Source organism: Heterodontus francisci, chromosome 14 (assembly GCF_036365525.1).
Source record: "Heterodontus francisci isolate sHetFra1 chromosome 14, sHetFra1.hap1, whole genome shotgun sequence".
Classification (NCBI taxonomy): Eukaryota; Metazoa; Chordata; class Chondrichthyes; order Heterodontiformes; family Heterodontidae; genus Heterodontus; species Heterodontus francisci.
In genome coordinates, this window is record NC_090384.1 from 89,989,199 (window position 1) to 90,010,810 (window position 21,612).

General features: G+C 41.1%; 1 protein-coding gene across 13 annotated transcripts in view; it reads right to left on the bottom strand.

Annotated features, from left to right (window-relative positions):
• The window catches only part of LOC137377146 (neuron navigator 2-like), a 984,055-nt gene that overhangs the window by 103,961 nt on the left and 858,482 nt on the right, over nucleotides 1–21,612 (bottom strand). For all 13 annotated transcript variants that reach the window (XM_068046509.1, XM_068046511.1, XM_068046512.1 and 10 more), the window contains 2 exons: nucleotides 6,468–6,628; nucleotides 5,618–5,806 (listed from right to left, as the gene is read on the bottom strand). In XM_068046509.1, coding sequence (XP_067902610.1) covers nucleotides 5,618–5,806; nucleotides 6,468–6,628 — 350 coding nt within the window. The remainder of the gene's footprint in view (nucleotides 1–5,617; nucleotides 5,807–6,467; nucleotides 6,629–21,612) is intronic.

A 21,612-nucleotide genomic window follows, 5' to 3' on the forward strand; every position in this document is an offset into this window, starting at 1 on the left:
AGGTATAAAATTAAAACCTGACCTGGGCCCAACCCGACAACAGCCAACCTGAACCCGACCCAGGCCTGAGTCCTTTAATTTTTTTAAATGTCCAACCTGACCCGAACTCGACACATGTATCGGGTTTGGTCGGGTAGCCAGGCTTTACATAAGAATATAAGAACTAGGAGCAGGAGTTGGCAATTTAGCCCTTCGAGCCTGCTCCACCATTCAATACGATCATGGCTGATCTCATCTCGGCCTCAACTCCACTTTCCTGCCCGTTCTCCATAACCCTTCAACCCTTTACTAATTAAAAATCTGTATATCTCCTCCTTAAATTTACTCAATGTCCCGGCATCCACAAACTCACGACCCTTTGAGAGAAGTAATTTCTCCTCATCTCTGTTTTAAATATGCTACTCCTTATCCTAAAACTCTCTTGTTCTAGATTGCTCCACAAGAGGAAACATCCTCTCGACGTCTGCTTTCTCAATTCCCTTAATCATCTTATATACCTCAATTAGATCTCCTCTCATTCTTCTAAACTCTAGAGAGTAAAGGCCTAAACTGCTCAATCTCTCTTCATAAGACAAACCTCTCATCTCAGGAATCAATCTGGTGAACCTTCTCTGAACTGCCTCCAATGCAACTACATCCCTCTTCAAGTAATGGGACCAAAACTATACGCAACACTCCAGGTGCGGTCTCACTAATGCCTTGCCTAGTTGCAGCAACACTTCCCTACCTTTATACTCTCTTCCTTTAGCAATAAATGCCAAAATTCCATGTGCCTTCCTTATTACCTGCTGCACCTGCATACTAGTTTTCTGCGATTCATGCACGAGGACACCCAGATCCCTCTGCACCGAAGCACTCTGAAGTTTCTCTCCATTTAGATAATAATTTGCCTTTCTATTCTTCTGACCAAATTGGATAACCTCACACTTATCCATATTAAACTCCATCTGCCAAATTTTGGCTCTTTCACTTAACCTATCCATATCCATTTGTAAATTTATTATTTCTTTATTGCAACTTACTGTCCCACCTATTTTAGTGTCATCTGCAAATTTGGCTACAGTACCTTCTATCCTTGCATCCAAGTCATGAAGATAGATTATAAATAGTTGGGGCCCGAGGACCGAACTCTGTGGCACCCCACTAGTTACATCTTGCCAACCAGAAAAAGACCCATTTATCCCGACTCTCTGTTTTCTGTTGGTTAGCCAATCCTCTATCCAAGCTAATAAATTGCCCCTAACCCCATGTGATCTTACCTTGTGTGTTAATCTTTTGTATGACACCTTATCAAATGCCTTCTGGAAGTCCAGATAGACTACATCTACAGGATCCCCATTATCCACTTTACTTGTTACATCTTCGAAGAACTCTAGCAGATTAGACAAACACGACTTACCCTTCATAAAACCAGGCTGACTCTGATGGATTGTGTTTTGACTTTCTAAATGCCCTGTTATTACTTCCTTGATAATGGATTCTAACAATTTCCCAACGACAGAAGTTAAACGAACTGATCTATAGTTTCCTACTTTCAGCCTCCCTCCTTTTTTGCATTATATTAGCATTTTCCAATGCACTGGAACCTTTCCCATATCCAGGGAATTTTGGAATATTATAACCAATGGATCCACTATCTCTGCTGCCACTTCCTTTAAGACCTTAGGATGTAGGCCATCAGGTCCAGGGGACTTGTCTGCCTTCAATCCAAATAGTTTGCTCAGTACTTTTTCTCTGGTGATGATGATTGTTCCAAGTTCCTCCCTTTCTATAACTTCTGCATTACTTGTTACTATTGGGATGGTACTAGTGTTCTCCACCGTGAAAACTGAGGCAAAATACTGATTTAGTGTCTCCGCCATTTCTGTGTTCCCCACAATTAACTCCCCAGTCTCATCCTCCAAGGGACCAACATTCACTTTAGCTACTCTCTTACCTTTTATATACTTACAGAAGCTTTTGCTTTTCGTTTTTATATTTTGCGCTAGTTTTCTTTCAAAATTTACCTTTGCTCTTTTTATTACTTTTTTAGTAACCCTTTGTTGATCTTTAAAAGTTTCCCAATCTTCCAGCCTGCCATTGGCCTTTGCAATATGGTATGCCATAGTTTTTGTCTTTATGTTATCCTTAACTTCCTTGCATAGCCATGGATGTTTTTTTCCCCCTCTTACAATCTTCCTTCCTCTCCGGAATATATTTTAGTTGGGAGGAGTTGAATATCTCCTGAAACATCTGCCATGGCTCATCAACTGTCCTACCTTTTAGTCTTCCTGCTCAGTCCACTAGGGCCAAATCTGTCCTCATGCCGAGGTAATTACCTTTGTTTAACTCCAGAACGCTAGTGTGGGACTCCAGTTTCTCGCCCTCAAACTGAATTTGAAATTCTAGCATGCTATGATCACTCTTCCCTAGAGGATCCTTAACTATGAGATCATTAATTAATCTCACCTCATTACACAATACCAAATCTAGAATAGCCTGCTCCCTGGTTGGTTCCACAACATATTGCTCCAAAAAACAATCTCTAATACATTCAATCAACTCTCCCTCGAGGCTCCCCTTGCCGATATGATTAATCCAGTCTATATGCATCTTAAAATCACCCATGATTATTGCCATACCTTTCATACAAGTCCCCAGTATTTCCTGGTTTACACTGTGCCCTACTGCAGAACTACTGTTTGGGGACCTATAGATTACTCCCACCAGGGTCTTCTTTCCCTTGTTGTTTCTTATTTCTACCCAGACTGATTCTACATCTTGATCTCCAGTGCCAATATCATTTCACACTACAGCACTGATCTCTTCCTTTACTAACAAAGCTACACCACCTCCTTTTCCTTCCTGCCTATCCTTCTGAAATACTGAGTACCCTTGGATATTCAATTCCCAAACCTGGTTTCCCTGCAACCACGTCTCAATAATCGCCACTAAATCATACCCATTTGTCTGTATTTGCGCTGTTAACTCATTAATTTTATTCCAAATGCTTTGTACATACAGATGCAAAGTCTTTAAGTTTGTTCTATTATCAAATTTCCCTACTCTTGTACGATTCCTTGGTGCAATACGTTCTGTCCCTACCTTTATTTTTCTGGTAACAATCAGCCTCATCACTACATTGTCCTTTGACTTCCTAATTTTCCATGCAACTGAACCCTCCCCCCACACTATTTACTGCAGATGGCGGAGTCCAGACTGCACGTTTCCCACCTTGACGTCCTGAATGTTCATTTAAAGATTACTTCCCAGAGCAAGGCAGCACTGTCCAGTCCAGCCCGACCTGACCCGACCCCGAATGCTGGACCCGGAAGAGAAACCCGACCCGAACCGGACACATGTCGTCGGGTCTGGTCAGGTTCAGGTCGGGTAGTCACGCTTTACTTCAGGTGCTTCCATTGGCCCTCTTGACTGCAGAGCCTGCCCGCCATCCTTAATTGAACGGGCCTCTTGGAGGCGGCTCTTAATTGGCCACCTCCCTGAAAATCTCCTCCAGGGTCCTGCCACAGCCACCTTCAGGTTCCCGACCTGAAATTCAGCCCAACGTCAGGCCCAGGACCCTGGAACTAAAATCCAGCCCTATATGTTTCAAACTGATATGCATTCTTGAGAAACTCAATTCTGCCAGCCACTTCATCTAGTCCTGGCTACTGGGTCTAATACGCCTCCCCAGATAATTTATGTACTGTATAGATTTAACCTCAAATGTGTTGAATTTAACTTAAGAGCAATACCGTGATATAAATTTACCAGAATGGTTCCAGGGATGGTGGATTTTAGTTACAAGGTTAGGTTGGAAAAGCTGGGGTTGTTCTCCCTGGAGCAAAGGAGATTGAAGGGAGATTTGATAGTGGTGTACAAGATTATGACAGGTTTAGATAAGATAGACAAGAAGAAAATGTTCCCATTAACTGATGGTACAAGGACTAGGGAACACAGTTTGAAGGTTTGGGGCAAGAGATGCAGGGGGAATGTGAGGAAGAACTTTTTTATGCAGCGAGTGGTAATGACCTGGAACTCACTGCTCATGAGGGTGGTGGAAGCCAAAATGATCAATGATTTCAAAAGGAAACTGGATGGGCACTTGAAGGAAATAAACTTGCAAGGCTACGGGTATTGAGCGGGTGAGTGGGACTGACTGGATTGCTCCATGGAGAGCTGGCATGATCTTGATAGACTGAATGGCCTCCTTCTATAGCTCTATGACTCTAAATGAATTCAAAATTCCTCCTAAGCCAAACAACCAAGAGTCTCAAAACATGACACCAGCACTATTGTAATATTTCTTGAACACTGCTGTGGAATCAGATCTTCTTGTTTCACACAAATTTAGAGCATCAGAGCAACAGAATTCTGGACCAAATTCTAACAAAACCAAAATCAATAATAAATACTGAAATTACCATAGTCAGAAATTGTAGAATGCCAGTATTCTTCAACAATATTGGTGCGTTACCTGTCCACATTCTCATTGATATGAATGTGAGAACCAGTGATACGAACCTAATCAATTGCCTGCAACTACAGCAGTTTCCAAATGCAGCTGTGCAACAGTGAACCCTTGGCATCTACAGCTGAGGAATCTGGGGCACCACTTTGTTACGCTATGGACCAGCAGAGAGACAACAGCTAGAAACCTGTCAGTTCACATTATACAAACCAGTGTGCAAAGTCAAAATAGCATACGACACCTTATCTCAGAGGGTAAACTGATGTGACAGAATATTGAAGCTCAACAGCAGGATTAAGAAGCAAAGCACTGGAAAATTAAAAATCAAGGTGCAGACAACCTCATGAAAATGTTTTAATGTTCTTTCTTGTTTGTATCCCTCAGGGTTCTCTTCAGATCCCCCTTGTAATGAGCACCATCCTAGTGGTAATAAAGCAGGCAAGGTGACCTATTGCCATACCTTTTCCTGTTCACAATTCAGCTGCAATGAAGCGTGCAACAACAGCCTCCTGCTCACCTGCTCACCTGCTCACATTGGTGGATCCCCTACAAATGGTGCGAGGGTATTAATGGGGTGAATTCACATGCTTAAACCATGCAGCAGGGCATGTTGAAGCACTTACACTGTTTTCACAAACTTACTGCTCTGGAAAAGGAATTCCTTTATCCACTTACACACACCCCCACCCGCCTCCCACCCCAAACATGGTATTATGAACTGTCATGTTTTTGCAGGCCTGAATTTTCAATATGTCACTTTTAAAAGTTGAAATGAATATATTGGGCATGTATGTCAGTCCATTACCACTCTAGTAAAATGTAAGTACTTTCAATCACTAGACTTTCTAATAAAGGCTTTGGGATTTATCAAAATGCTAATTACCTTTTGAAATGCCAGGTTTCCACAAGGCTGAACATCAATATACAAAATTAAGCACTTCTGTCCAATTGAAGTCTGTTTTTCCCCCACACAATTCATTATTGTAGATGCGGGAGTGCTTTGTATGAACAGCATCCTTCTTTTGGCCTTTCATTAGATTAAGGTTGATCAATTACATATTTCAATAAAGCATGAAACAAAATTTGTATCTGTTAGTCTAATTTTAAGCCCTTTTTCATAGTTGAAGTTTAGTAATACATGAAGAATACAATGCAGTCGTTGCTAACCTTCCTCAAATCCATCCCGGAATGATGCAGAGCGACTCATTGTCCTGTGCTTCTCATCCAAAGACATGGAACTGTTCCGGAACCTGGAATCACTGTATGGATCATATGACCCATCTTGATTGGACACGCTGTGACAACGTAGCATGCTGGGATTTGAGAGGCTCATCTGGGCAGCTGTAGTTGGACTCGCTGTTGAAAAGAAAGGCTATTTATAAAATCCAGCCAAACCAGAATGTAAGGCTATATTCCAACAAAGTGTTATTCCCAGTCTAACACTGGACAGACATCTTTGAACTTTATATTCCTTCTCAAAAATTGGATTGGTAACTGCAAAATGCAACAGATTTGGGATTTTTCCCATTGAAGATACTCTTTGGTGTGTTCTGATAGCTGTATATCTAATATTCAGCATAATGAGTTCTCCTTCTTCAGCATATTGCTCTCTCATTCCTTACTTCTGAATCCTTTGAAGATTATGGGGTGATAATGGTTGAAACAGATTATACAATTTCACTAGTTTGTGTCCAGAATGCCGTGGAAAATGTTGTAAAGGAAGAGCCCTCTGCACAAAAGTAATTTTACACTCAAAGCTCCAGCACCTGTTACCCTGTTGGACTGCAGCGAGTCAACTGCTTCAGGAGATGTGACTAAGGGAGAAGCTGCCAGAGAAGTTTAGGGAGGAGAACAATTCTTCTCATGATGGTTCATCCTACTGTATGGAACTTTACAGGTGCTAACCTCGTTTATCGGTAATTTAGCACTTGACCAGGTAGCTTTGCCAATATTTGCAGGCATATTAAAGCCAAATAGACAACAGAAATAGAAGTCAATTTTTAGATTGAAATCTCACCTAGTTGGGAAAAGTTAAACCTTGTTCCAGAGGGTGATGTGATACTAGATCCTGGTGAAAATGGTGAATTGTTGATATTCTCCTGTAATCCAACTGCAGAGTGTGAACGCAACCACTCTTTAGTCTCATCATTATTTCGCAATTGAGATGAAGGAGTATACCTGTGGAAACATCAATCATTTTCATAAGGTTTTGCACTCGGACTAAGATATGAGCTACTATATTCCTGCAGGTTTCTCACTACAGTTCACATTTTTAATAACAAGCTAATGCAAGTGGTGATTACAAGATTTACTGGGGTTCTTATGAAAGGTCATCGACCTGAAACGTTAATTTGATTTCTCTCTCCACAGATGCTGCCAGACCTGCTGAGTATTTCCAGTATTTTCTGTTTTTATTTCAGATTTCCAGCATGCGTAATATTTTGCTTTTGAAGATAAATGGGCCTGTTTTATTATTTGCAAATATCATTAGATACTTCTGTACAACAAAGTTCATTACAATTAACTGGCCGATTTTATTCACTCCCAAGGTAAATTTGTTGTAGCACTGTTCCATTTGTCATCTAGAAGGGATAAAATACTTAATATCAATGGTGGGATTCTTTATCATCCAGCTCTGTTTAATTGCTTCTGCTTCAACAATTGAATTTGGATAAATACTCAAATTTAATGAAGCATGGTAAACAAGTGAGAGATTACCATATTGTCGTAGCTTTGTAGCCATGAGTGTTAAGGGATTAGTACATTGGTCCTTTGGAGCCACTTCTGAATCATCACTTTGATGTATTATAATGAGCTTGCCAGCAATTTTGTTGCATAAATTTGGCAATAGAGGATCGGGGCACAATAGCATAACTTATGTTGTTCGTAGCCGAATGCACCGTTCCAGGAAATTCTGCCTCATTGGCTGGAACTTTACATTGGGGCAGAGGCCCCACACACTGGCTTAAAAGTCAGAGGAGAGTCCACCTCCGCCAGGCCTGAGAGCCATGCAGAGATTTTATGTGGCCCAGGCCCTTAATTGGCCTCGGGTGCCTCTGAGGCATGAGGTCCTGCCTCCCAGAGCTGCTGTCCAATCAGGGGGCTGGCAGCTCCTCAGTCCCAGCAGCGCCACTGGGAGCAGTGGCCACTGCTGGGACTGCACCCAATTTCAGGCAGATCATGGACGCCAGCGCCAGAAATGTTAAGTGGGGTTTTGGGCCTCACAAGGGGCAATCGTTTGGACCCTGGCAAGGGAGGTGGGGGTCAATCAGGAGGGCAGTGGGAGGTGCACTAGCAGGGGTAGCAGGAGCTGCTGGGGGGGTGCCCTCTGTGGGGGACACGGTCCCCGACCAGGAGGGCCCCTCTCCACATCTGGCCAGCAAGGATGCCGCCTGGTATTGCTGGTAATAACCTTGTGGTGGTGGTAGAAGCTCCTTAAATGGCAATTAATTGGCCACTTAAGGGCCTCAATTGGCCTGGGGCAGGTGTGCTTTTTGTCACCTCTCCAGCTGCTCGTAAAATTGCAGTGGGGGTGGGAAGGTGACAAGAATGGCAACCCCTGCCTCCCACACAATGCTACACTCCCCCACCACCAGCCCACTCCTGCAAGGGGCATTAAATTCCACCCATTTTCTTTGTAGCATAAGTCTTAATGGTAGGTGCAAGGGCAATATGCCATATGACACAATACAGCTTTGTTTCATTGACACCATTTCAGGATTTATTTTCTAATCAGAGGTAGGTACAAGGATATGGGAGTGGGGGAAGCAGGGCAGGGGAATTAGTTTTTGATCGCTTTAGCAAAGAGTTTGTCCAGACACAATGGGCCAAATGGACCCTTTCTCTGTTGCACACTGCTATAGTTCAAACAGCTCAACAAGATTAACAGTAAAGCACAAGCAAGAATATCAGAAATATCTCAAATCAATAAAAACATGGAGCAATTCAGTCTGCAACCATTAGTTAGGAGTAAATGATTCAATAATAAGTATTGTGCTTGCATAATAATCAAAAACTGGAATGAGCAATTTAATTGGTCCATCTCTGTCTAACAAAGGAAATTTATTTGACAATGGCCATAGATGTAGATTAAGAGCTGACTTCCTCTTAAACCTGAGTTCTTTTCACCTGTCACAGCACAAAAACTTTAGGTTCTTTACTATGTCTAAAAATAAATGTCTGCACATTTCAAATACAGAATGTACAATTGTATCGGAAATGGAGAAACGCGAAACAGCTACGAAGATTCTAGGTTTAGGTCAAGCAAACTTCAACGGGTGAGATAGAGACTGTCCACAGTAAACTGGACAAATCTGTGAATGGGTAAATATGGAATTCCAGAAGGCATCTGATGTTGAGTCTCTTGTAAAAGACTGAAAGCTAAAGTTGAAGCTCATGGAATTGAAGGTAAATTATTGACCTGGCTAGGAGATTGGCTGAGCAACAGGAGACAGAGAGTAGAGATAATGGGCAGGTACTCTCATTGCCTGTATGTCACTACTGGCATCCCACAGGAGTCTGTGTTGGGGCCTCAACTATTAGCCGTATTTATTAATAACTTAGTAGATGGGATAGAGAGAAAGCCACATATCCACTTTTGCTGATGACACAAAGATAGGTCGCAATCAGTGTAGTTACAAGCATAAAGCTACAAAGAGATATCAATAGATTAAGTCAATGTGCCAAATTGTGGCAAATGAATTTCAATGTAGACAGGTGAGAGATCATCCGCATTGGACCTAAAAAAGACAGATCAGATACTCAGCAAATGATGAAAAGCTAGAAGTAGTGGAGGTCCAAAGAAACTTAGGGGTCCATGCACATAGACCTATCATTGGCGGGCATTAAAAAAAAATCAAAATGACTAATGGAATGCTGGTCTTTACATCTAGAATACGAAAATACAAGGGGGTAGAAGTTATGCTACGACTGCTACAGATATGCAGCTCTGGTTAGATCATACCTGGAGCCCTATGTTCAGTTCTGGGCATCACACCCTAGGAGAGATATATTGGCCTTGAACAGCATGCAGCGTAGATTTATTAGAATGATACTTGGACTCTAAGTGTTAAATTATGAAGAGAAATTACACAAACTAGGGTTGTATTCTCTGGCATTTAGAAGATTAAGAGGTGATTTGATCAACGTTTAAGATATTAAGAAAAACTGATAAGGTAGACAGAGATAAACAATTTCTCCGAGTTGGAGAATCTGGGATTAGGGGACGTTGCCTAAAAATTAGATCCAGGCATTTCAGGAGTGACGTTAGAAAACATGTTTACATGCAAAGGGTGGCAGAAGTTTAGGAACCCTCTTCAGCAAACAGCAGTTGATGCTGGGTTAATTGTTAATTTTAAATCTGTGATGGATAGATTTCTGTTAAGCCAAGATATTAAGGGATACAGGGCAAAGTTGGGTATATGCAGTTAGGTCACAGATCCACCATGATCTGACTGAATGTTGGAACCAGTTCGAATGGACGGGGTGGGGGGAGGGGTGCGGTTGTTAAATGGCCAACTCCTGTTCCTATGCTCCTACACAAGAGCAGATTTGAAGAAATACCAGAAATGCTTAGTTCTTGGAAGTAAATGTTCAAAAGAAAACTAGACCGATTTCTTCAGTGAGGGTTGATGTACCAATGTGGCGCAACACAGCAAGGTAGGACATGAGGTCTGCATCCACAATGCCCCACAACAACAGTACCAAGTCTTATTTTGGGATGTCAAGGGGAGTTACTGAGGAGAAGCTAGATTTATTTACACCTCCAAGGAATCACTCAGAAGCAGGTTTTCTACTTCCTATCTCAGCTGGATGAGGAGTAACAGTGAGAATATAAAGCAATACAAATGAAATGTGATGATCAGGATTTGTTATTCCGCTGAAAGGCTATAACTGTTCTAAGTACTTGCAATCTTCTCATAAGCCTAAAACTCAGGCAGAAACATAAGGGCCTAGAAATTCGACAGCATCCATTTTTGGGCACCTCACCTGCAAAGTTAACAGTGCACACTCAAATGAAGTCGTTCGACGAGGGGGAAAATGATCACGGGGTTCTGCAGTACGATTGTGTGATTACGAGAGCTGTCACTGGGGGAAGAAAGTCTAGGAGCTTGGGATCGGGGGTGGTGGAGAGGGTGCTTTGGAGGTCAGAGTTGGAAGTGAGATCGGAGATCTCATGTCCAGGGTGATTAAGGTTAGTACTAACTTTTTTTTCCCATTCCATGCTGCTTAGCATTGTTTCACCCAGAGGCAAATCAGCATTGGTACTGGCTGCCTTGGGCACAAACCATATTTTCAAGAAGGAGCAGGAGCAGGAGCAAGCATTAGGCCCCTTATTTGCATATGTTAATGGCATAATGCCTGCTTTCGAACATGAGAAAAGGACGCAACTTGTTTGGCCATTACCAAATGGAATCTGGCACAGACTACTGAACTGACGTTCTAGCCCAAGAATTCTAAAGATACAAAGCTTAGTTTGTTAATGGCAGGGAGTGTAGGAGAAAGGAAGAAATATCATGTATTACATTTCAAATGTAGGTATTTCTGTACAGTTCATCCTAACAAAGACAAAGGGGCTGCTTATATTATGCAACTCACATAAATTCTAAGCCACAATTTTAATTGCTCCACCTTTGGCGGCCATGCTGTCAGTTGTCAAGGCTCTAAGCTCTGGAATTCCCTCCCTAAACCTTTCCACCTTCTTTAATATACTGCTTAAAATTTAACTCTTTGATCAAGCTATTGGTCACCTGTCTTATTATCTCCATATGGGACTTGGTGTTAAATTTTGTCTGGTAATACTCCTGTGAAGCATCTTGGACAATTTACAATGTTAAAGGTGCTATATAAATGCAAGTTGTTGTTTTAACAAATGTTGAGTTGTGTAACAACCGTACAAAGTAATAATCCAGTGTACACACAAATATTCCAGATTTTGAATCATGCAACATGCATACGTAAATGAAAACAGTCACTAAAATTAGAATGTACTATGATGCAGTCCAGTGTCTCCCGTGCATAAGATATGCAATTTAACAAATTACACTGTATTAAAATGAATGGGTTTGTTGGACTGCATCCATTCATTTCAAGTGATGGAGGGACTGTCAGCATGCTGCATTTCAAAGTTCTTTCATGACACATAACACCGCTGAAGTTGTGAAATCATTTTATTATTCTACAGTTCTTTTACAACACTGTGCATCTCAATGTAGAATACATTGGGCCAGATTTTGCGGTAAAAATGACTGTGAGGCTAACAGCGTGTACCATTATGAACATGTAAGTCAGACAGCAACTTCAACAACCACACGTGCAGCTAAATCCATAAATCAAGAAGCTGTTGTTGAGATGCCCTGCTCCTCCAAATGCTGCATAATAATTTAATCTCATGGAGAGACTCATCATTGAAATACATTGAATGGTGTGAAGTTTCTGTGCTTACCTGATATATACAGATTAACTTGCCTGTAAAAGTTAGTGTTTGTCCATTCCAGTGTAAGTACCCTTTTAACGGTGTGACAAGTCTTAATTACTGTCAAACAACCTCTCAGGCACTGAAAATTAACTTCTACAAGTGCTGCGTCTCATTCCTTCAGGTTTTAATTATTATTGGCGATTTAAAGAAATAATTATATATAAAAAAATTGTTACCTTTTCTTTCTGTCTCTTTCACTCTCTTAATCGAATCTTCTTTCCCCTCTCTTTATTTTACTTTCTTCCCCTCTCTTTATTTTACTTTCTATATCTGATTTTACATTGAATTCAATATTCTAGTTGACACTTACTGGTTCAAACCCTGTGCTGCTCATTAGCGATTCTTCAATCTGATTGGTTGAGGAGATATACAGCTGTTTGCCCTATTCACACAGGTTCCAGATGCTCTGTAAAGGGAATGTGCTTTTTTGGATAGTTGGCTGACAGGAATTTCCAGTGCAAAAGCCCATAGAAAGTCTACAGGCAAGTGCTGGCGTCATTCGTTCACTGCTAACCACAAAATCCAGCCAACATATTGTAAAATGTTGACAGAAAATCATTTCGTCAGGAAGAGTCCTTTTAGATTTATGGTCATTGCTGCATCCAGATGACAGACTGTTACCACAAAAGGTCCACAATTAAAACGTAAACTGGTGGAAACGTAGAGGGTCAGTCGGCATCTGAAAGAGAGGCAGGTGGACATTCTGGGCGGCACCCTATGTCAAATCACTGTGTTTTATTTCAGATTCCAAGCATTCATATTTTCTCTTTTTATTTGTGGAACTTGTGGTCCATTATTACATCAGGGTGTCCCTCACATAGACTTGGTCTGGAAGTAAATTCGATAAAATTGCCCTTTAAATACAACAACATCACAATCCTGCATTTATATTTAAGCACGGGCCGGTATCAAAGAAAGTAGCAATTTTAAAGGTCCCTTATTTTAAAATATGCATATAAACATATAAGGAGATAACTATCAGAAAGCACCAATAAGCTCATTTCATATGGAGACATGGGGGTGGTGGTGGGGTGGGTCGGCAGATAGTTTTAGCCCCTAGGACAGGCAGGGAGAGGAGGGGATTAAAAATGTTAAGATTGAGAAATTGGCCCTAAACCGGTTTTAATGGACGTCGGTTGGGGTGGGGTGATTAATCTGCTCTCCGAAGACAGGTCCCTCATTTAAATAGTTTAATGAGACTCCATGTCTCAGATTTTACTTCTGTTTCCTGTTTAATGTGGGCCAAGAGGAACAGGTGTGCTTTGCCCCACACCCCGGTCCCTGAACCCCTCTTGCAGTCAGACACCTCCCTGTGAACTCTCCAACTCCTAATCTACTTCTCCAAATCCTGACCGAGCTCTCCGGCCCTCCACTGGCTCTGATCACCAATCCCTCTGGGGCTCCTCCTCTCCCTGCATCCCTCAAAGTCCACCCAGACTCACGATCTCTCTGGGGGCCTCAAGAACATCCCAACCCACAATCTCCCCAGTGTCTCCCCCAACAAGGCCATCCCAATCCACAATTTCTCCACCTCTCCCATCAAACCCACCCTCCCCACCACTGCAGCCCTGGTGTCCACCCCCGCACCCCCCCCCCCCAGATCCATCTACAATCCCTCCCTTCCCTGGCTGCGGCCTAGTACCACAGGCCTACCCACCCAACAGCCAGTTAGCCAGCCTCTCTATTTGGCTGGCTGCGACTGGGAAATAGAATCTAAAAATGTTAATTAGGCCCTGCCATTAAATTGGGCAGTACATCCTCATTCCCGCTCCCTCACCATCAATATCAGGGCAATGATTTCTACCTCATATAACTATAGCTTTATTTTATTTTACCCGTGCCATATCTGATAACTGAATATGCAACTTTGTGCAAGTATAGGGTTCACTGTCACTCATATAACAGAAACATTAAAGATCTTTAACTTATCAATAAACAATGAATGTTGGACCAGTGGGTAAATGAATGCTTCATGTCACAGAGAACCAAGCAAAACAAAACAAAAAGCAGTTGGAACACTACAATTAATTTCAGTGCCCCTGGGTAGGGAGGGCAAAATGCCAGCCTCACTATCTGGTGCTTGCTGCCCCATCAAACACCATGATGTGGATCTTCAATTAAGGCCAGAATTATGCATGGCCTCCAATGAACAAATAACCCAAAACTGACTACCTCGGCTTAAATACAACAAACAAGCACTTATGTGTTCATGGGTGGAAAGGCAGCAGATAGCAACACCTTGAGGAAGGAATGGGTAAATGCAGAAATTCGAGAGGAGGAAGTGGAAAAGAAAGCCTATAGGGACGAATACTGCAACTGTCCATATCAAACTGAGTTTTGTACATTATCTCTTATGAACTTGAAGACGACTCATTTGCAATGTTGTGGGGAGAAAGCTCGGGTAGAGGACTAAATTGGACAACTCTTTCAAACAGGCACAACAGGCCCAATGCCTCCTTCTGGGCTTGAAGATTCTACGAATCAATGATCTCCATCAGAAATGCAGGCTCAGTTTAAAATTATTTCTGAGCAGTGTCCTTCCAAACTCATCAAACATTGGCATTTTGCCAGCTAAGTAGCATAATGGATAAGTGACCCACATTATATAGATCAAATGCACAGCACCACATGGAGGCAAAAAGCCGGGAAAGACGACAAATTCCAAGAATACTGCCTTCAGTAGCCCCAGTTGGCTGCCAATAAAAGGATTTGTGGTGTTGCATTAAATCAAAATCTGTATTAATCCACCCGAGGGAAGTCAGAAGACATGATTCAGCCAAATCTACTATTTGAATCTGGGACTCCTGATCTATACAATCTGGGTCACCGATATATTGGAACCAATTTTAACTTTGTGCAAGTGAGTGGATTTTGAATGGGTTAAAATTGGGCCCATTCTGTTACTGAGCTGACTAAATGCCAGTGCTTGAAGGGTTTGAAAGGCAATGAAGATCGCCACGTTCAGTCTTCCTTTTCAAGGTGATTGAGTGGGAAAACTGGAAAGTCTATAAGGTTCCCTCTGCAAACTACTTAAACTACTTTAATCATTGGTGTTCTTTGTACCAGACACTTGGCTCTTCTATGTAATGATGCCTCATTCCAAAATACTCCTCTGTGTCAAACGAATGATGCATTGATTCTTCTGTGAACCCAAAGCTAGAATTGTTTACAAATGGTTTTACCCTTTGTCTCCACCGAACTGGAAGGAATTTTGGCAACTAAGAGTTAAGTGAGGGAAAGAAAGCTCTTGACGCAAACAAGAATCAAGATATGTGACCTACAGCTATCAGCCATGTTTGTAAAAGCACTTTGATTCACGCTCACGAAACAAACATTGAGTTGACCAAAAGCCGTGGCAGCTTAAAAACATTCCAAAATCCAGACTGCATGATTGCACAAATAGCAAAATGATAAAATAAAGATATTAATACACTTGCACAAATGGAAATATGCCACCACTGCAACATATACATGGTGTGTAGTGCCAGAGACACAAAAAGCAATTATCTATGAGGGAAGTACCAATACCTGAATCCTTTCTTAGGCAAGGTATTCCTATCAAGCTGCGGATCACTGTAGGAAAGTGAGAAGAAAGCTAAGAAAAGTACTAGTAGGAAGTTAACAGGTAGCAAGATTTTAAAAATTATGAAGAGGGCATGTAAACTGTTGACTGTTATCATACACGCAATACTGCTTTCCTCGCTAATAACATTTGTTATGTGATATTAGAAAACAAAATGGTAGTTTCTTCAGTATCAGGTCTGACTTTAAAAAATATTTATAGCAAACTGTGCAAGAAAACTAGCAAACCTGTGGTGTACCTAACATAAATATTGTATTCTGAACCGGTCATTGGTCACAAATTAAAAATCCATAGCCTCAGAGAAATCATCTACAGACTGCTATTGAAAAAAAATTCCAAATATTTTCTTGGTTAGCAATGAAACATATAAAATTATCTTTAGTTGTTACTGACAGAAACTGTAAAGAACAAATGTTCTATTCAATTATCAGCACGTTTGCTTGTTGTTACAAGTTACTGGATTTGCAGTCGATGTTAACATTTAGTCATGCAGCAGTAAAAATATAAACACCACTCAATGTACATTTATTTAATCCAATTTTGACATTTTTAATCTAATTATCGAGAGACTGTTCAATGTAAACTTCACTACAGGGTCACCTCTATAATTAAGGGAATATTTTAATATATTTGAAATGTATAGTTTCAATTCAGAAGTAACAAGTATCAAGATAAGGTGTTTTTTAATGACCGAGATCATCAGCTAGGGTTCACGGTTCGGCCTTGTAGGTTTCATTTTTCTTTTTAGTAGCTCTGATATTTCCATTACTCATCAGCTACCACATACCATTTTTAAAGCACTTCACCAAAGAGTTCTTGGTCACAACAGTTATTAAAGGTGCAAAGACCAAATTCAGAACTTAAAGAGAACTTAAGCAACCAAAGAAATCCCATCTGCTTGCACCGAGGAAACCATGCTCTTATTTTTGAAGATCCATGCACCAGCATCTTTTTCTTTTTAAGCAACGTATGTAAATTCAGAGTATAGATTTATCCAAAACTCAAAAACCAATACTTCTATTGATTTTATGCCTGAATCATTTGGACCTTGAAATGTTAAGTGTAAAAGATCAATTGACTTTATGGTCACGTGCGTAAGCCACAATGAACAAAAAACAGCATCAAAACAAAACCCACAATCAGAAGAAAGCCATTTTCCAGCACCACATAGTTTTAGAATTGGGCAACACATTAGTTTATAAGGCAGATAAATGTTGGCATGCCATGGCAAAAAAATCTCCACAAGGGAATGCTAGTGTGATTAAATATATAGATAATTCAGACATTACTTCAAAAAACATAATGCCGAGAATGCTGCTTCTCAGTCAATCTTCCAAGATTACCTGTCTCTGTGATAATAATGAAATGATCCTTTGTCAGTTAAATATAAAGATTTGGGCCAATTGCATTTAACGAGTTACCGTGCCTGATTATTAATGTTTTACTGCTTTTTTTCATGAAATATAAGGCAGGGACACAAGTTTGTTCTAAAACAGTGCAACTGAAACAGGTACCACCAAAATTGAGAAGTATCTAGTAAACATATTTTTATTTGTGTACCTTTATAAAAAGATGTCTTCACAACTTTAAAACAATGGAAAATATTATCCCTTTGAGGGGGAATTGTTAATACAAAAAAAAATTATGCAGGAATTTTACGCTGTTGTTCGCTGTATTAGGGCAATTAGGGATGAGCAATAAATGCTGGCCAGCGACTCCCATATCCCATGAATGAATAGAAAAAAATATACACTGAATGAGTCCCATTTTTCTTTGAAGCATTAGCCAACTACAGCAACTCAGTTGGCCAATAAGAATGGCAAATAGAATTTAGAAATGTTTAGCATCAGAGATGTAGGGTGAAAGTTTATGCTCATAATACATGGCATGCTAGGTTCCAGACCTCACCTTATCCCTTGGGGAGAATGATGGTCATTAGTGAAAGGGGAAAGTGAGGAGTTGGAGAAAAAAAAATGCACCAAGTTGCTCTTGTACACTTCCTAGCAACCAATAATCAAGAAGCGATAGCATAGGCCTGGAGCATGTCCTTATTTTGGTAAGGGAAAAGGAATAATATAGGACATGTGGTGGAGTCAGGTGAGATAGAAAGAGATGAGGCGCAAAACTGGTGCAGATAACCCCAATAAATGTAAAAGAAAAATAAACTTAACTTCTTTGGTCTTAAGATAACCTTAGCTACTAAGTTTATATTCTGTCGAACTTCAAAAGTTGCAAATATTTCCTTCTATGCCCTGAGCTTTTAGAAATTTAGAGTATACAAAGGACCTGAACCTTCAACTTATTCACAGGATAATTCACAAACATTTCCAGACAAATATGCATTTTTGCTAAGTTTTCATTTTAAAATAAAAGTGGTTATTTTGCCTGTGAAACAGAACACTTCCTTGGCAATTAACACCAGTAATTTAGACATATATATAATTTCTCACGAGCATACCACTGTGACATGATATTGACCAAAGCCTTGAAAGCCATTGGACCATGTATCAAGGATCACCTGAGATTAACCACATGATTAATGGGAAGCATTGTATGGAGCACGCCAATTTTTTATTTTATATTTAGATTTCTTTTAATAAAAATGTCCACTTTAAAAACGTTGGGAAAATTAATATTTGGTGAATATTTCAGGCACGAGCATGCAAATACAGACACAATGTTATTGGCAGCAATCATACGAACATAGGAGCAGGAGTAGGCCACTCGGCCTTTCGAGCCTGCTCCGCCATTCAATAAGTTCATTGCTGAACTGATTACTCCACATTTCCACCTACCCCCGATAACCTTCCACCCCTTTGCTTATCAAGAATCTATCTATCTCTGCCTTAAAACTATTCAAAGATTCTGCTTCCACTGCCTTTTGAGGAAGAGAATTCCAAAGACTCACGACCCTCTGTGAGAAAAAATTTCTCCTCATCTCTGTCTTAAATGGGCGACTCCTTATTTTTCAAGTGACCCCTAGTTCTAGATTCTCCCACAAGGGGAAACATCCTTTCCACATCCACCCTGTCAAGACCCCTCAGGGTCTTATATGTTTCAATCAAGTCACCTCTTACTCTTCTAAATTTCAGCGGATACAAGCCTAGCCTGTCCAATCTTTCCTCGTAAGACAGCCTGCCCATTTCAGGTATTAGTCTAGTAAACCTTCTCTGTACTGCCTCCAACGCATTTACATCCTTCCTTAAATAAGGAGACCAGTACTGTACACAATACTCCAGATATTGTCTCACCAATGCCCTGTATAGCTGAAGCATAACCTCCCAACTTTTGTATTCAATTCCCCTCGCGATAAACGATAACATTCTATTGGCTTTCATTATTACGTGCTGTACCTGCATACTAACATTTTGCAATTCATGCACTGGGCCACCCAGGATCAGATTTTAAAATGTCATATTTTAAAACAAAGGCAATTTGTATTAGCACCTTTGCCATCTCCCTCTGCTACCCCACTCCCATTTATTCCTCTCACTTGAATACGTCAACTCCTGCTGAACTAAGTTTCCATGGGTTCAGTAGCCATTGGTACTTGCTTAAGTGGTCTGTCTTCAAGTATGAGCCCACTGAGTGTTGGAAATCTGGCTAACTGTAGGGGCAGCTTCAAGACCGATCCCAATCCTGTTCTCACCTGATGTCAATGTTCCAGTAAGAGTCACTTGATAATGATAAGAAGAAACTCTAGTTGTTTTTGCCTTATCTCTATCCCAAGAGCACTGAAGCAAATAAGCTGCCTTGCTTGGCAAATTCAGTGAAGATGGGAGCTGAACCGGGAACCTTCCTGGTATTTTTACCCTATTCAGCCATTAGGCAAGCTCTCGTACAATACTTTCAACCTATGCTACCTTTGATGTAAGTTTATTTAAAAAGTGTACAGCACCATCAAATATTTGAGCTCTACTCAAAACTATATTCACAAGAGTCGTTCTCACAGAAAGGTTACTGCAGTCCTTTCACCTCAACTATCATGGAACTTAATGTTTGTTTAAAAACTAACATACCATTTTGGAAACCATTTTGCCCAAACAAAACACAATGCATTATACCAAAATATTGGTAGTAGATTTCAAGATATTATAACCTTATCACTGAACAGTATAATTTTAGAAAGTTAGGAGCAAGTTTTGCCAAGGGGTTAATTATAAACACAGATGATCCTTGAAGACAGGGCCTCTTTTGACCCAATTAATTGTCTGATTCATGAGCATTACCTGTCTTGTTTCCTTGGTAATGTATTTCTGTTGAATTTGGGACTAGCAGTAGGGGAAGAGAGAGGGCTATGGGTTGGAATCAAGCAGTACAGGGAAAAACAGAGAAGAAAAGGCAGATTAACACTTAGGAAAGAAAAAAAATGAGAAAAAACTACTGTTAGTAGATCTGAGAATAAATACATCTATATTCAACAGTAAAATTAGACATTTGGTTCATTTAAATTTCCAATTTCAACACTGTAATGTATTTGTATATCATGACATAATGATGTGATGATGTAATGGCATAAATAAACACTTCCTTGAACTGGTCATGCTTGGTGTCCATTTTCTCTGCTAGTGCAAACCCTACAATGTAGGACCAACGAAGCAACAGATCAGAAAAGTAAATCTGAAAATCAGTGAGAATTTATCATGGGGAGAATATAGCAAATTTAGAAACAAGTTATTCATGGAAAGAAATTTCAAGTCAAATGGATCTTGTTAAGCGTAATGAGCACTCTGAATTAATTAAAGAATATTGGCACATATATAGAGACGATGACTTCACAGAACCAGGGGGTGGTGGCAGAACATGTTGGGCCTGGCAACTGTGGGAAGTTGGCCAACTGCTTGGCAGCACCCAGAGGTAGGAGCAGGAACATTTGTGCCTGATAGCACTGGGGAAAATATCTGTGGCCTGGCAGAAGCCAGCTAAGCCTAGCATTGTGTGGTGGGCTGGGAAAAGAGCTGGGCCTAGCAGCAGTGGGCAGAAGACAAGTGGACTGCCACCACATGGAGGCCTGGTGTCTTCAGTACTGGAGCAAAAGGCATATTGGCTGGGATTTCAATGGCCTGGCAAACATATCATGGCAGCCTCCCAATCGTCACAGGTTGTAATGCAACATGCTCAGAGCTATGGAAATATTGGCAGGCAAGCTCAGTTAAACACTCCAAGCAGTGGGAGCCCAGTAGAAATCTCGACCCAGGCCCAGAGGAAGGGGCAGATCTGTGCGAGGGAAAAGTTCTATATCAGAGATTTTTAAGATCAGTAGGTTTATGATTTCCTTAAAAATTTAATGTTTACAAATAACCAATAACTCAATAAGCAACAGGGTTGGTGACAGAATGTGTTGGTTTTGTGATACTTCCTGGATTGTACATGAGCGCTTTAAAAATATTGTGCCATTTAATTAATTAGCCTTATGGGTACCCAATTGATTTACTATTAGCTTGAATTCAGTCAATTGGATATTTAAGCTAATTAATACACCCATCTTAACAGGTAGCATTCAATTGAGGGAATTTTTTTTGATCAATATATGCTGAACCATTTGAGTTGTGATATCTTCCAGAGATGCATCACCATGGATGTGCACTTGATGCAAGACTTCTAGTTATATAGATTATGATTGCCTGTTGGTTGACTTGGGACCCGAGGGAAGCCTTGCGAAAAGGTGACCCGAACACCCGAAAAAGCCACGAACGACTCCTCGGCCGCAACTTCAAAGCGTCCGCGGGAGATGGCTCGGAGAGCATCTGCAGCGCACTGTCAGCAATGCTGGTACCGGCGCCTGAGGATGTCGCTCACCTCCCGAAGGACGCGGACGATATTTCCAGGTGTCGATGGTGGGAACTGAGGAAATGGCTTATTACCTGCACCCCCTTTTCCCCCCCTTCCACTCCCCCCTTCCCCTTCCCAGCTCCACTCTCTAAGCTCATCCCCCCCCCCGCACCCCCCTCCCCCCTCACAATCCCTTCCCAGCCCCCTCCTCGCACCATCTTCGCCCTGCACCCCCTTCCCCTGCACCCCCCCCTACAGCCCCCTTCCCACCCCCTTTCCTCCTCCCCTCCCCCTCGCACTCCCTCCTCCCACCGGCATCATCCTACACCA